Source organism: Suncus etruscus, chromosome 9, assembly GCF_024139225.1.
Source record: "Suncus etruscus isolate mSunEtr1 chromosome 9, mSunEtr1.pri.cur, whole genome shotgun sequence".
NCBI lineage: Eukaryota > Metazoa > Chordata > Mammalia > Eulipotyphla > Soricidae > Suncus > Suncus etruscus.
Window position 1 is genome coordinate 110,315,017 of NC_064856.1, and position 14,705 is coordinate 110,329,721.

The 14,705-nt window shown below is 55.1% G+C and overlaps 1 protein-coding gene across 4 annotated transcripts in view; it reads right to left on the reverse strand.

The window, feature by feature from the left end:
- The window catches only part of SPTBN2 (spectrin beta, non-erythrocytic 2), a 243,066-nt gene that overhangs the window by 19,859 nt on the left and 208,502 nt on the right, over positions 1-14,705 (reverse strand). For 2 of the 4 annotated variants that reach the window (XM_049780197.1, XM_049780194.1), the window contains exons 2-7: positions 9,000-9,192; positions 3,745-3,896; positions 3,204-3,377; positions 2,284-2,375; positions 2,052-2,132; positions 1,260-1,375 (exon numbers count right to left, since the gene is read on the reverse strand). In XM_049780197.1, the coding sequence (XP_049636154.1) occupies positions 1,260-1,375; positions 2,052-2,132; positions 2,284-2,375; positions 3,204-3,377; positions 3,745-3,896; positions 9,000-9,156 (772 nt within the window). In that variant the 5' untranslated portion in view covers positions 9,157-9,192. Of the gene's footprint in view, positions 1-1,259; positions 1,376-2,051; positions 2,133-2,283; positions 2,376-3,203; positions 3,378-3,744; positions 3,897-8,999; positions 9,193-9,896; positions 9,962-14,705 lie in introns of those variants that run through there. The other 2 variants (XM_049780195.1, XM_049780196.1) reach the window with 2 other exon arrangements.

A 14,705-nucleotide genomic window follows, 5' to 3' on the forward strand; every position in this document is an offset into this window, starting at 1 on the left:
TGGAGTGGGAGGCACCACTAGAGCCCCTCTGGGAGAAGGAAAAGGCGAGACAAGAAGTCCATCCAGAACAGTTGGTGGGTTTATGGGCTGGATACCCTCTCAGTTGGTGTGCAGCAGAGCTAGAAAGTTCCATCTCCGATTTCCCTCCTTGAGAGTCTGGGGCCAAGGCCCCGAGATCCCTGACAGTGGGGACAGGCTCAGAACCACCTCAGAACATGGGCTTGGCTCTTGGGACCGCAGTGCCCAAGTTCAGGAAAGTGAATGTCAGCTGCCACCACACAATGCAGATTGGGACTCGAAATCCCGGAGTGCTCTGAATTCGGCCTGACTGCGTTGGATGTCCAGGCAGACTATGGAACTCTTGATCTGCGCTGAAGTCACCAGAAGCATCTCAGAACATTCCTGGACACTTCTCTGTCCTAGAATTGACCCTGCTATGCTGGGCCTTTGCTCTCTCGGGCTGGACCTGCTGTCATTGCTGCTGGCTGAGCTTTGTCATGATGTGTGTCAGATGGGGCTGGGGTGGGAAGTCCCTGGGTCCTGCCTGCACCCGCTCCTGACCCCGTGCAAATCAGTTGACCTTTCTACACCTGCATCCTCCGTCAGAAACAGGCAACTGTGCCTGCCACCTGCTCCAAGGGGGTGCGGCAGGATTAACTTAGTCAAAGCAGGTCAAACTCCAGGTGCCCCGGAAGAGCCCTGAGGCCACAGCAAGGGGCCTGGCCATCGGGGTCAGTTGACAAAGGCCTGTGCTTGGCCTTGAGGCCTGGGAATGTGGGGAGCAGAAAACCCCGATAGTCCAGAGTCCAACCTTTTGGTTACAGATGCGAAAACTGAGGCACAGAGGCACCAGGACAGGCGTGAAGGCACAGAAAGGTTCCTAGGGAAGCCGGATCGGAATCTCCGGCCGAGACCCTTGGCCCCTGGGCAGCCTTTCTTCCCTCAGCATTTTTTCCCAGAAATTGTCATAATTTGCATGTCATAAGTTCATCTTTTTGTATGTTTGGGGGAAGGCCTATAAATATATACATATACACATATAATTTTTTTTTTTTAGTTTTGGGCCACACTTGGCAGTACTCAGGGTGTACTCAGGCTCTGCATTCAGGAGTCACTTCTGGCGGGCTCAGGGTACCATAAAGGATGTTGAAGATCAAACTTGGTTTGGTCACACACTCTCTCCGCTGTACCCTGGGCACCTACTTGTGTTCCTCCCAGCTTCTGGCCAGGGCCGCCCTTTCCCCAGCAGCTCTGCCCACCTTCGGGATCCAGCAGCTTGGTGAGCCCCAGCTCCTTCTCAGCCACGTTGAAGGCATTCTGCAGGTTGTAGTGAGCATTACACTTCTTCAGGGACTCGAAGTCCAGCAGGTCTGGCCTGGAGGCAGAGGACAGAGGGGCCGGAAATACATGAGCTCCTCAAAAAAGGAAACAAAAGCCTTCTGCATCCTTGGGGTTTGTTTATTTGGGGGGGCCATACCCGGCAGTACTCAGGACTTAGTCCTGGTTCTGCATTCAGAAGTTAGTCTGGCAGTGGTTGGAGAAACATATGAGATGCTGAGATTCAAACCCAAGTTCACTGCACCATTCCCACTGTACCATGGCTGTGGTCCCATCTTTTGCATTCCTATCCCTAAGTCATCAGCTGTAATCGTTCCAGAATGAGGTGTCCTGCCTATGACATACCCCTTGTTTTTTTTTGTTTTGTTTTGTTTTCTTTGTTTTGGTTTTTGAGTCACACCTAGTGGTGCTCAGGGGTTACTCCTGGGTCTGCACTAAGGAGTTACTCCTGGCAGTGCTTGGGGGACCCAAGCATAAGAGATGCCAGGGGTCAAACCCAGGTTGTTTGCATTCAAGGTAAACACCCGCACCAATATATTACTACTGCTCTGGTTCACCACCCCCACCTCACCACCCCTTTCTTCCCCTGGTGCAGCAGGGCCCCTACATCTGGGCATATCCTGCCCGGTTTGTAGTTCCTCTCACGACTATGGCAGTGCATGAGTGAGGGAGCATGAGTGTGCATGCCCTGCACCTGAGCCCCCTCTTCTCACCGGTGCTTGTGGACGATGGCGTTAAAGGCCAGTCCATCCTTCCAGCTGGTGGTAAAGTTGTGCACGTTGACATTGGGGTACCTGTAAGAGACACCAGGAAAATCAGGGAGTCAGGCCAGAAGGTTCCTGTGACTCCAGACCCAACTCCGCTTCCAGATCCCAGAGCATCCGTCCTCCAGTCCCTGAGCCTGGGTGCACCCCAACCTCCAGAGCCTTGCCCTGGGGTGCTTACCCTGCCGTCTTCATCTGGCACCAGAGCAGCAGAGCGTCCTTCGCCGACTTCTTCTCCTTGTTGTCCTCTGTCTCCACACTGATGTCCTGGATCTAAACCAGAGGGAAGAAAAATCTGGCCTGAGCAGAGACGTTCAGAGACACACAGGAAGCAGGTCATGGATATGGCTTGAGGGATAGAGCGTGGGGACATTTCCTGGTGGGGGCAACCATGGAACCCGGGACCAAAGGTGCAAGCATCAGGGAAAAGAGATTAGAAAGACAGGTGTGGTTCCCATGGGGAGGATGTGGAGGTAGGTGAGGAAGGGCTGTTTTGGGGAGCTGGTTTTAGAGGTGAATCCAGCAGAGCTTGCCACAGGCAGGAAGGTGCTGAGGGGCTCCATTCAGGCATGAGGGGCAGGTCTTGCTTTTTGTGCCTTCTCTATGCTTCAGGCATAAGAAGGGGCAGGTGACTAGATTGGAGGCAGAGATGGAGGCCAGGGACAGTCCTGGCTGCTGGAGTATTGTGGAAAATGCCCCTTCCCTGTGGAGCTCCAGAAGCTCCCGTGTAGGCCATGAGGGTACAGACAGGCCGCAGGATCCCTATCCTGATGACTGACATCCCTCCCCCACTTCCAGCCCTGCTTTTTTTGTTTGTTTGTTTCTGTGCCACACCGGGTGACGCTCAGGGATTACTCCTGGCTCTGCGCTCAGAAATCGCTCCTGGCATGGGAGACCATATGGGATGCCAAATGGGATCGAACCGAAGTCCATCCCGGATCAGACGCATTCAAGGCAAACACCCTACTGCTGTGTTATCGCTCTGGCCCCTCCAGCCCTGCTTTGCTGCCTAGGCAGCACGCACTGGAGTGACACTGTTCCGGAATGTTCTGGAACCTTCCTTCTATCCAGGCCCCTAAGTGTGCTGGGTGCCCACATTACCTGGAACCGGAGGATGATGGTCCAGACCAGCCCGAGGGTGAGCCGGTGGTTCCCGTCCACGATGTCGTGGGAACCCATGTTTTCCAGGTGCACCTTCTGCTCTTTTAGGAACTGCAATGCCTTGTCCACATTTTCCAGGCAGTGGATCCTCATGCGGCCCTTGGTGGGCTTGGGCTGTGGTGGGAAGGGGAGTCAGCATGGCATGGGACAGACAGGGTGGGGGTGAGCACCTCCTCCCATCTCCATCCCCATCTCCTCCTGAGCACAGGAACAGCAGGACGGAGCCAAAATTCGGGTGTGTGGAGTGCAAAGCTGAAGCTGCAGGGAGGAGGTTTGAGGCAGATTAAGATTCCCAAGGGAATTAGGTGCCTGCAGCGTGGGGGTAAAAAGCCGGTGTTCAATGGGGCCACTGTTCGTGTCTCCAGGAAGTCGTGCTCGGCCTAATCCGGCAGTTCACTGCACCAGCAGAACCTCTGGGTTCCGAGGTCCCCAGGGGTGGTCCTGCTACTCGAGTCCCCGTGACCACAGCCCTCCAGCTCACCAGTGTCTCTCCGGAGAGCACCTCGAGGAGCCGCAGGAGGTTCCGTCCGTCCCGGAGGTCACTGTACAGGTCCCCTACTCGGCAAGTGACTCGAGCCAGGTGCGAGTTCACCCACTTGGTGAAGGTTTTCTTCTGTACCGCCTCCCGTTCATCTGTGACAGAGACACGGGGTCACTTCTGTCCTTCGGGGACAGGGCACACCTGTCTCAAATCCAGCAGGTGGAGTTGGGGGGGGGGGCACAGCAGAGTCCCGGGAGGCAGAAGGGAAGGAAGAGCTCTGACTTAACCAGCTCTGGGGACAGGAAGGAATTGGGATGAGCTGATAGACAAAAATAAAAAGGATGTATGAGAGCAGAGCACAGCACAGCGGGGAGGGCATCAACCGTGTATGAGGGTGAACCAGGATTGATTCCAGGCATCCCATATGATTCCCTGAGCCTACCAGGAGTGATTCCTGAGCACAGATCCATGAGTAACCCTGAGCACTACAAGGTGTGACCCCCCCCCCAAAAATAATTATGGATGAGAACTGGAGAGATAATACAGCAGACAGAGCATTTGCTTTGCCGTCAACCTGGGTTGGATCTCCAGCACTTTCTATAGTTCCCTCAGGAGTGATCCCTGAGCACAGAGCCAGAAGTAACCCCTGAGCACTGCTGGTTGGGGCCCAAGAACAAAAATGATGGGGCTGGGAAGTGGCCGAAGCACTGGGTGTTATCTCTGAGCATTGTCAGTGTGACCCCCCAAACAGAAAACGGAACCAAAAGGAGAGACAGAAATGAGACGGTAGGAAGAAAGAATGAGAGAACTAGGGGTGGGGTGGGGTGGAGGCTGGACCAGGAAGGGCGGGGACTGTGTGGGAACGGGGTGACCCACTGCTCCGCTGCTCGTAACTAATGCTATGATTTCAGCACCTCACTCTCCTCCTCCGTGAAATGGGCACATGACTTTCACTTCACTGGGTCATCGTATTCAGGAGGAGACACCCTGAGTTCTGGTTGGCTACACGGTGTAAGCTCGCCCCAGGAGAGGTGAGAGCAGCCCGGGTGTCCCAGGAGTGGGGAGCAGAGAGGAGGGTGTGGACTGAAATTACAGCAGCGGCTCCACAAGTGGTCGTTAGGGTTCAGAGGACAAAGGACATGATGTGGACCTGATGTGGACCACGGGTGACGCCTGACTCAGCGCCCCCTGGAACTTGGTGGGGGGCAGCTCAGCTCTACTGGTGTGAGTTTGTTTGACTGGCAGGAAGGGGGATCCAGGGTAGGACCCCGATATTCCAATATTAAGAAGGAGAAGCAGGGCAGGAACAAGGCACAGAGCCTGAGAAACGGGGAGCAGAGGAATGGTGCTCAGAGGGTCCTGAGCAAAAATTAACCAGGTTCCAATTGCTAAGAGAAGGCTGCTAAGGGCACGGGTGTACGGCTCCCCGGCAGAGGAGGTCAAGCCTGAAGCGTCATTTTGCCAGCCTCAGAAACCCTGGAGACTCATCCCTTAATCTCACATTCCTCAGCACCTCAGCCCCAGACACCTCGACACGCCCTTGGCGGCTCCCGGCTTCCTTCCCTCCACCCTGTGGGCCCTGGCTAGCTTTGGAGGGGGCCTCACCCCTCCCCGGGATGGGCCACCTGTGCTTCTGCATCTCCCCCTGGCAGGTCAGATGGAAGGCCCTGCCCGGTGCAAGGTGTCCTGGGGTAAGGTCACTGGGGGCTCAGACCACAGCGCAGTAAGAGACAAAAACCACCCAAAGCCACGCACCCAAAACAAGGGCAACTCCACGGGATGGGGGTACTTCCCTGGTCTCATCCCACCAGCCCCAAGTCAGGGCCTTCCAGAACAGCAGCTGCTGGGTGCCAGGTGAAGGCAGCCTGCTCAGGCAGACCAGAGCCTGTCCATGCTGACGCTAGGTGCCACCCCTTGGCTGCCACACGCCGCCACCCAACTCTCACTCATACCCACTGGGAAACCCAGGGCAGTGCAAAGAGGGCCCAGGGCTGTTGGCCGACGCAGCCACCACTCTCGGTCCAGCGACGGCCCAGTGGGCGCACAGAACTCCAGACACACTGCAGTCCGTGGGACGAATACCTTTTGGGGCACACACACACACACACACACACACACACACGCTGCTCTTCCAGGCCTACCCCACCACACTGGACACACACATACACACACACTCATACTCACAAACATACACATACATTCAAACATAAAAAACACACTCACACACAGGCACACATATTCAGACATACACAAACACACACATTCAGAGATACACCTGAACACACACAGACACACAGAGATACACACACTCAGGCACACACATAGGCACTCACACACAGACACGGACACACACTCATTCTCACAGACACACACGAAGAGATATATACTCAGACACACAAATACATACACTTACAGACAGGCACACACAGACAAGGACACATACTCATTCTCAAAATACACATACGCTCACACAGAGACACACACTCCGTCACACAAATGCACACTTACACATAGACACGGACACACATTCATTCTCACAGACATATATATACACACTCAGTCACACAAATGCAGACTCGCACACAGACATGGACACACATCCATGCTCAGAAACACAAGCACTCATTCACACACTCAGACACACACACACTCACAGACACACAGACAGGGGCACACATTCATGCTCAGAAATGCAGGTGCTCACACTCACAGATACACACACTGGACACACAAATACCACTCACACATGAACACAGCGGGCCGGGGCGGTCGCGCCGTCCACCCACCGGCCGTTGGGGCCTTTGGGGCCCGTCACTCCTGCTTGCCTTGCCCCTGGGCGCCCGCCTCACCTTGGAGCTGCTTGAAGCGCCCGTCCAGCACGCTGGCGTACTGCGCCGGGTTGATGAAGGCGGCCGGCGACAGCAGGAGCCCCCCGGGGTTCTGGGACCCCTCCACGGCCTCGTAGTACAAGCTGTCGGCCCCGTTGAGCCCGGGGCCCGGCACCCTGCCCACCCCGTTCCCGTTCATGCTGCTCCCGCTGCTCTACACGGCCCGGGGCCCAGCTCTCATGCTCTGCCCGCGTGGCTGGCTGGACCGCCGGGTGGCCAGGTACCGCTCCCGGGCGCCCTGAGACTCTCCTCGGAGCCTGGGGTTCCCCGGTGCAGGAGAGGGGTGCGGCTCGAGGAGGGCAGAAGTTTCCAGCAGTGGGAAAGGAGTTTCGGGAGCAGCCAGCCGCGCACACCTGGCCGGGGAGAGGCACCGGCTCCAGACAAACAGGTCGGGCCGGGGCGGGCGGGAGGCGGGGCGGCCGCAGGGCCCAGGGGCAGGGCCAGGCCCCGGGGGGCGGCAACGGCCTGCGCCCCGCCCGCCCGGACCGGCCCATCTGGCCTGAGACCTGCCCGCTGGAGAGCAAGTATGGGGGAGCCTCTCTGGAGGAGCCCAGAGCCAGAGGTAACCCTGGGAACTTCCGCCAGGACCGGGCTTTGATCCCAGCTCAGAAAAGCTGGGAGGTATGGTGGGGTGGGGTGGGATGGGGGGGTCCCTTTATCTGTGGGTTCGGCTGTGCCTCCCATCTCCTGACCCCCCTCACCCTTCTCCGAGTGGGAGAGCAGGCTCTGGCCCTGCTTCAGCCAATCTGGACTCCGGGGTAGCCCCAGGGAAACCCCCCCCCAACAGGGGTCACATCTGCCAGATTCCTTCCCTTCCCCCTTTCCCCAGCCGCTGCTCCCAGGCCTTTCTTTCACACCTTCTTTCCTCCCCAGCCAACTTGGGCCTCAACAGGACAGTGGAGGTGGGGGGCAGGGAAATGGCTGAGCTCCAGGTGCTGGAAACATGTGGGGAACCCACAGGAAGCAGCAGTCCCGGGTGCTCAGCCTTCATGCCTGCAGGCTACATACACACAAAGCAGTGGAGACTGTCCCCAAGCAAGCTCTGGCCAGAGTCTCTCTGTCCCCAGAAGTACTGACTGGCCCAAGCAGGGCCGAGAAGTCGTGGGAAACATGGTAAAGGTACCCCAGAAGTCCTCATCACTACACAGCAGGAAGGGGGTCCTCACACAGTGCTGGGCTGGCCACACAACAGTCCCTGAAAGCTTTCCAGAAATACTGACTTTAGGACCAAAGAGATAGTACAATGGGTGTGGGGGGAGTTCAAACCCCTTGTTGATGGTCTCCAAGTCTAAGAATGACTCCCAGAATGATAAATTGAATCCCATTCTTCCGTCAGTTGCAGCCAGCTCCAAAAAGCAAACCGAACAAACCGTCAGTTCTGGCAAAAGAGCCTCCTATGCCTCCCCAACAAGCGTTTTCCTTGCACATGGTTGACCTGACTTCCATCTTTGGCATCTCATATGGTTCGCTGAACACGGTCAGGAGTGATACCTGAGCACTGACAAGTATGGCCCATGACCCCTTCCCCCCAAAAAAAGGCAAACCAAAATACTGACTTCTGGGCAGGGCAGGAGCAACCTGAGCAGGCAGGAGCCTCCCAGTTTGATCCCCAGTACCACACGCTTCCCAACTGCCTGGAGTGACTCTGAAGCACTGAATCAGGGGTAGCCCCTGGGTATAGCTCAGAATCCCAAAAGAAAAAGCAAAAAACCGGATTTTTAAAGTCTTCCTCTGGTGAGCTGAGGAAAATGGCCCCAGATTCAGGAACCCCCAGACGGGCTCCAGACTGATGCCCTGTAACCCCTCCCAGGGGAGGAGCGGGGCTGGGAGGAGGCTCCAGATTCCCGAGGCAAGGCGGGAAGTCAGCTGGGGTGGGTGGCCTGGGGGGTGCGTGGGTGACTCGGGCCCACACAGAGGTGGTGCAGGGTGGCAGCCCGCGTTGCTATGACAACCCCTCCGGAGAAGGAACGCGGGGAGGCCCGTCAGACGGGTTTGTAGGTGCTGGGAGTCACTAAAGGGGAGAGCCCAGGCCGCAGGCGAGGGCAGGGCCGGGGTTCTGGCTGGCCGTGAGCAAACCTCCGCCCCCCCACACCCCACACTGCAATTCAGCGGAAACCAGCCCAGGGCGGAGGGAACCTGCTTCAGGGAACAGGTAGATGAAAGAAGGGGCAGGTGGAAACAGCAGGTGTGGAAGGGGACAGTGGTGGCAATGTTAAGGTGCACAAAGGGGCCCGGGGTTTGGGGACAGGCAGGTGGTCAGCTGAGCAGGTGGGAACCCGTGAAGTGAAGACAGAGGGTCCCTTCGGAGTCACTTCTCCCCCAGCATCCTCCCCTACCGCATCGCCCAGCCTGTCACCCGGCTCTCACCTGCCAGAGCCTTGATTCGAGACCTTTCGAAGAGGCGGGCGGAGCTGCTGTCATTGTCCCAGTCTGAGTCGGGCAGATCCCAGCGATTGTTGATGTCACTGTACTGGCCCTGGATCTCCAAGCTGTCGAAGTCAGTGGGTGACAGGGTGCTGCTCATGGTGGCGAGGGGCCTCCTGTCCCTGCAAAGAGGAGGCTGGTTGAGGCCCCACAAGCCCCAAGTTTCTCACCATGGCTCCTTTCCCAGGTCGTATATGGGGTTTTCACTAGAGTCAAGGCTAGAGGTGGGGGCGTTGTCCCTGGGGGAGCGAAGGCACAAGGAAGGACAGGGCCTATGTGCAAGGCAGGTCTCAATCGGTGTCCATGGGGCTCAGGGGCCCCAGTGGAAAGCTGTATCTACCAGGGTGTTTATGCTAATACAGGTGCCGAAGGGCAGGACCCCTCAGGCAGTCTGGAGAAGGGGTGATCTTCTCTCCTCAGCTCCATATGGGTTCTGTGCTCTACCAGCTGCAGGATTTGTGTGTTTTCAAGGTTTTTGATTGTTTTTTCTTTCTTTCTTTTTCTTTTTTGTTTTGTTTTGGGGTCACAGCCGGCAGTGCTCAGGGTTACTCCTGCTCTGTGCTCAGAAATTGCTACTGGCAGGCACAGGGTACCATATGGATGCTGGGATCCGAACCACCGTAGGTCCTGGATCAGCTGTGTGCAAGGCAAACACCATACCGCTGTGCCATCTCTCTGGCCCCTCTTTTTTTTTTTTTGATGGGGGAGCACATCCAGGTTCTGTGCTCATGGATCACTCCTGGCAATGCCTTAGGGGACCGTAGGTAATGCTGGGCATTGAACCTACCCAGGTGTGGAGAAGGCAAAAACCTTTCTTTTTTATTGGGGGGCCACACTCACCCGGCAGTGCTCAGGGGTCACTCCTGGCTCTGCGCTTGGGGGTCATTCCTGGTATGGCTCAGGGATGCTGAGGATAGAACTGGGTCGGCAACTTGCAAGGCAAATGCCCTCCCTGCTGTGCTATCTCTCTTTACCCTGGCACATTCGGGAGCTCTTCAGAGCTGCATTCACCTCTGGGTCAGCACCCACCACTCCCTTCCCGAGCCCGGCAGGCTGGTGAGGACTGCTGGTGAGCATCCTCGTGTTCTAACACAAACAATCTCAGCTCCAAACCAACAAGCAGCCTCGAGATTAGCTGCAAGGGCTTAAAAGCAAAACCACCTCCACCGTCCAAAGTTCTCTGGGGCTATTTCGGCTTCCAGCCACCACACAAGAAACTGGAAGGGGGCTGGGGCTGTTGCTTCACCAGAACCCCCAATTCTGAATGTCTTATTCATGTACCCAGACCTTCCAGGACAGAGACCTTTTATTTATATTATTTATGTGTTTTCTGGTTTGTGGGCCATACCCATCAATGTTCAGGGGTTACTCCTGGTTTTGTGCTCAGGAATTATTCCTAGAGTATTTGGGGGGGACCTATAAAATTCCAGGGTTCAAATCTTGGTCTGGGCTCAATGCAAGGCAAGCACCCAACCCACTATACTATCTATCTTACTAGGAGAAAACAATTTTTTTTTTTTTGGTTTTTGGGTTACATCTAGTGGCACTCAGGGGTTACTCCTGGTTTTGTGCTCAGGAATTATTCCTAGAGTATTTGGGGGGGACCTATAAAATTCCAGGGTTCAAATCTTGGTCTGGGCTCAATGCAAGGCAAGCACCCAACCCACTATACTATCTATCTTACTAGGAGAAAACAATTTTTTTTTTTTGGTTTTTGGGTTACATCTAGTGGCACTCAGGGGTTACTCCTGGCTCTACATTCAGGAATCGCACCTTGGCAGAATCCAGGAACTATATGGGATTTCGGGGATCGAACCCATGTGCAAGGCAAACATCCTTCCTGGTGTGCTGTCACTCAGGTCCCAGAAAGATATCTTTTAATCCTGTGCACCAACTCTGGGGGAGTGGGGGCAGGTCAAGGCTAGGATCTGGGGGAGCCTCTAGTTCTAGAAAAGTGGCAAAGTAGAAGGTCTGGTGGGGGGTGGATATGTTCCCACGGGTCCACAGAGGCAGAAGCTGGGTTCTTTATAACTGGTTCTAAGAAGCAGGACCTCAGCCTGCCCAAAGGCCAGGCTCACCAACTCCTCCTTTCTCCCCAAAGAAGAAGCTGCCTGGGTAGAGATTGTCTAAAAACAGCCTTTGGGGGCCGGGCGGTGGCGCTGGAGGTAAGGTGCCTGCCTTGCCTGCGCTAGACTAGGACGGACCGCGGTTCGATCCCCCGGCATCCCATATGGTCCCCCAAGAAGCCAGGAGCAACTTCTGAGCGCATAGCCAGGAGTAACCCCTGAGCGTCACAGGGTGTGGCCCAAAAACCAAAAAAAAAAAAAAATAAATAAAAATAAAAACAGCCTTTGCTCAGGTCTCTGCTTCCCGCGCAGGATTTGGATTCCCTGGGACTGGAAAAAGCAGCTGAATTTGGTTCCATTTAAGACTCCTTTCTTCTTTTAAATTCGTTATGGTGTCCCCTCAACGGCAAGAGGGCTTTTTAATTTACTCTGTAAATATTTATATAAAAATGAATTCTAGGGCAGAGTTGAGTCACCCTGAGCAAAGAGTGCCGTGGGCAGGTGTGACCTGAGCTAGGGACACACACACACACACACACACACACACACACACACACACACACACACACACACACACACGTGCTTGGCGGCCATCCCAGGAAGCAGCCCAGATCCCAGGCTCCTGAGTGGGCTCGATCCGGCAGCCCTGTTCACCCTTAGCTCTGAGCTGGAAACTTCTGGTTTTTCCCTCTTGCCAACCTCCCAGCCAAAATCCAATGGCCTCTGTCTGCCTGACCTTCCGCTCCATGACCCTCGGCTGCTATTATCAGAAGCCTACAGCAGTCAGCACCCAAGACTGTTTTGTTTGGTCAATAATTTCTTAAAAATAAAAAATGTGCATTCCATGAGCCCATCTGTCTTCTCTCCTTTATTTGGGTGGGGGGGTGGCCGTGCTCAGGGGCTATTCCTGGCTCTATGTTCAGGAGTGACCCCTGCTGGTGCTTGGGGGACCCTACATGATACTGTGGATTTGAACTGGGGGAGCCTGCATGGAGCAAAGCAAGAGCCTTAACTGCTCTGCCATCTCTCTGGCCTCAGGTCGAGGCTTTCTGCGTCTCTCCAGACCCCACCTGGTCCTTCTGCCTCCTTTCCAGCTTTATCTCGAACCTTTGTTTGCCTGATTCCAAAACCCTTCAAGGTTTCCAAACCCCTATTCTGGGGTTTTTGTGCTCTAAGAAAAGTTGAAACTGAAAGTAGTAAATGGTCTGGGGCCACTGCAAGTAGCACAAAATATGATTTGGACTTCACTAAGGTGCTCCGATTTGTTTTTCTCACTTTGGATCTTGCAGGGCCTGGGGCACAGGATCCATCCCCTACACACACACCCAGATGGTGCAGCACAGAGACTGGGTAGAACCCTATGATCTGAGTAGAGAGCACGGAACCGGGATCGCCTCATCATCTCCCAAATAAAAATGCACACCAGATAGACCCACCTGGAGCCGCCCTATTTGCTTTGTGAGCTGCTTGGGCAGCGGTGGGCGCAAAGATGAGGAACAGACTCAGAAGACATTCAACCCACACCCAGGGCCAATTCCCACTGACCAGAGACTAGGGGCTTCCGGAGTGCTCTGGGGTTCCATCTCTGCCTCTGAGGTTTTGCTTTTGGGCTCCACAGCCCTGGACCTTTTGTTGTTGTTGTTGTTTGTTTGTTTGTTAGGCCACACCCAGCAGTGCTCAGATGTTACTCTTGGCAGTGCGCTCAGGAATCACTCCTGGCAGTGCTTGGCGACCATATGGGATGATGGGGATAGAACCTGGGTCAGCCATGTGCAAGGCAAACGCTCTCCCCATTGTGATATTGCTCTGGCCCAGCTGCCAGGACCTTTTGGGCATTCTCTCTCCATCTCAGGTCGCTGTCGTTTTTCCTGGGGTTTCCGCATCATTCCCCACTCGGTGTCTCTGTTCTGACTGATCCCTGTCTCATCTCTGTTCTGGGTCTTTAAGATCACATGGTCTCAGTAACCCCATCTCCCGCCCTCCCCCTCGCCTTCTCTCCCTCCCTCTCCCTGTTCCTCTCCTTTACTCTCCCTCTCTCCCTCCGGGGGATGTGTCAGCCGATTCTCCCCAGTGGTTCCTGAATTCTGGCTACTGGGCAGCTAATCCTGATTACAGCGTCCCCAGCACCTTCTCGGCTGCTGGCTGCTGACCTCTAGCTGGGCCCAGAAGCTGACTCTGCTCCCTCCTGCCAGAGCCAAGCCAACCGCTGCAGGCTGCAGGCTTGGAGCTTGCTGGCTTCTCACTTCTCTGCCGACCAACCGAGCCCGGCTGGTGACTGCTTGCTCAGCCCAGGGGTGGCCCTTGAGAGCAGCTACATTGCTCCCCCTTCTTTCCCCTGTTCCTCCCTTTAATTGGTGTGTACAGCTAGAGCTCCTACCCCCCGGGCTCGAGGCTGTCTTGTACCCCAACTCCTCCTCCTGCCACATCCGGCTCCTGATGAATTCTTACCGCCCTCACAGAGAGCTGCTATTCTCCGTCAGAGCTCCCCAGCTCTTCAGCGAGCTGCGTTGATAGTGTCTCTCCGGATGAGGCACTGCGGCTCCTGTTCACACACAGGCACACTCAGGCATGGGCCTTTTGAACCTGGACCTCTGGTTTCAAATACAGAGATCTCCAGGCAAGGGACGAGTTGGGTGGGGTTTTGGCCATACTCAGTAGTGGCCAGCAGTGCTCTGTGTTTAGGGATCACTCTTGGCTGACTCAGAGGACCATACAGGGTTCTGGGGATTGAACCCGACACCTTAGCCACTGGGCTATCCCTTTGGCCTGAACTAGATGGACTAGAAGTATTTTTTAGGGAGTGGGGCCATAACCAGTGATACTCAAAAATGAAAGAGAGAGAGAGAGAGAGAGAGAGAGAGAGAGAGAGAGAGAGAGAGAGAGAGAGAGAGAGAGAGAGAGAGAGAGAGAGAGAGAGATATCTCTGCCACAGAGGAAGGCAGGGGAGAGGGCAGGTAGAAGAAAGCCTGAGGGAAATTAGGGACATTGATGTTGGGAAATGTGCCCTGGTGAAGACATTAAGACATTATATGTGGGGGCCGGAGAGATAGCATGGAGGTGGGGCATTTGCCTTGCATGCAGAAGGACAGTGGTTCGAATCCTGGCATCCCATATGGTCACTTGAGCCTGCCAGGAGCAATTTCTGAGCGTAGAGCCAGGAGGAACCCCTGAGCATTGCCGGGTGTGACCCAAAAATCAAAAATAAATAAATAAATAAAGATATTATATGACTGAAACTCAATCATGAACAACTTGATATCAGTGTATCTCACAGTGATTCAGTTAAAGAATTCATTTCTTTTTTTTGGGGGGGGGTTTGGGCCACACCCAGTGTTGCTCAGGGGTTACTCCTGGCTGTCTGCTCAGAAATAGCTCCTGGCAGGCACGGGGGACCATATGGGACACCGGGATTCGAACCAACCACCTTTGGTCCTGGATCGGCTGCTTGCAAGGCAAACGCCGCTGTGCTATCTCTCCGGGCCTGAGAATTCATTTCTTTTTTAAAAAAGAAGAATTACTCCTGGCTGTTCTGGGGGACCTAGGATGCTGGGGATCCCACACAGGTTGGCTGCATGCAGCTGCA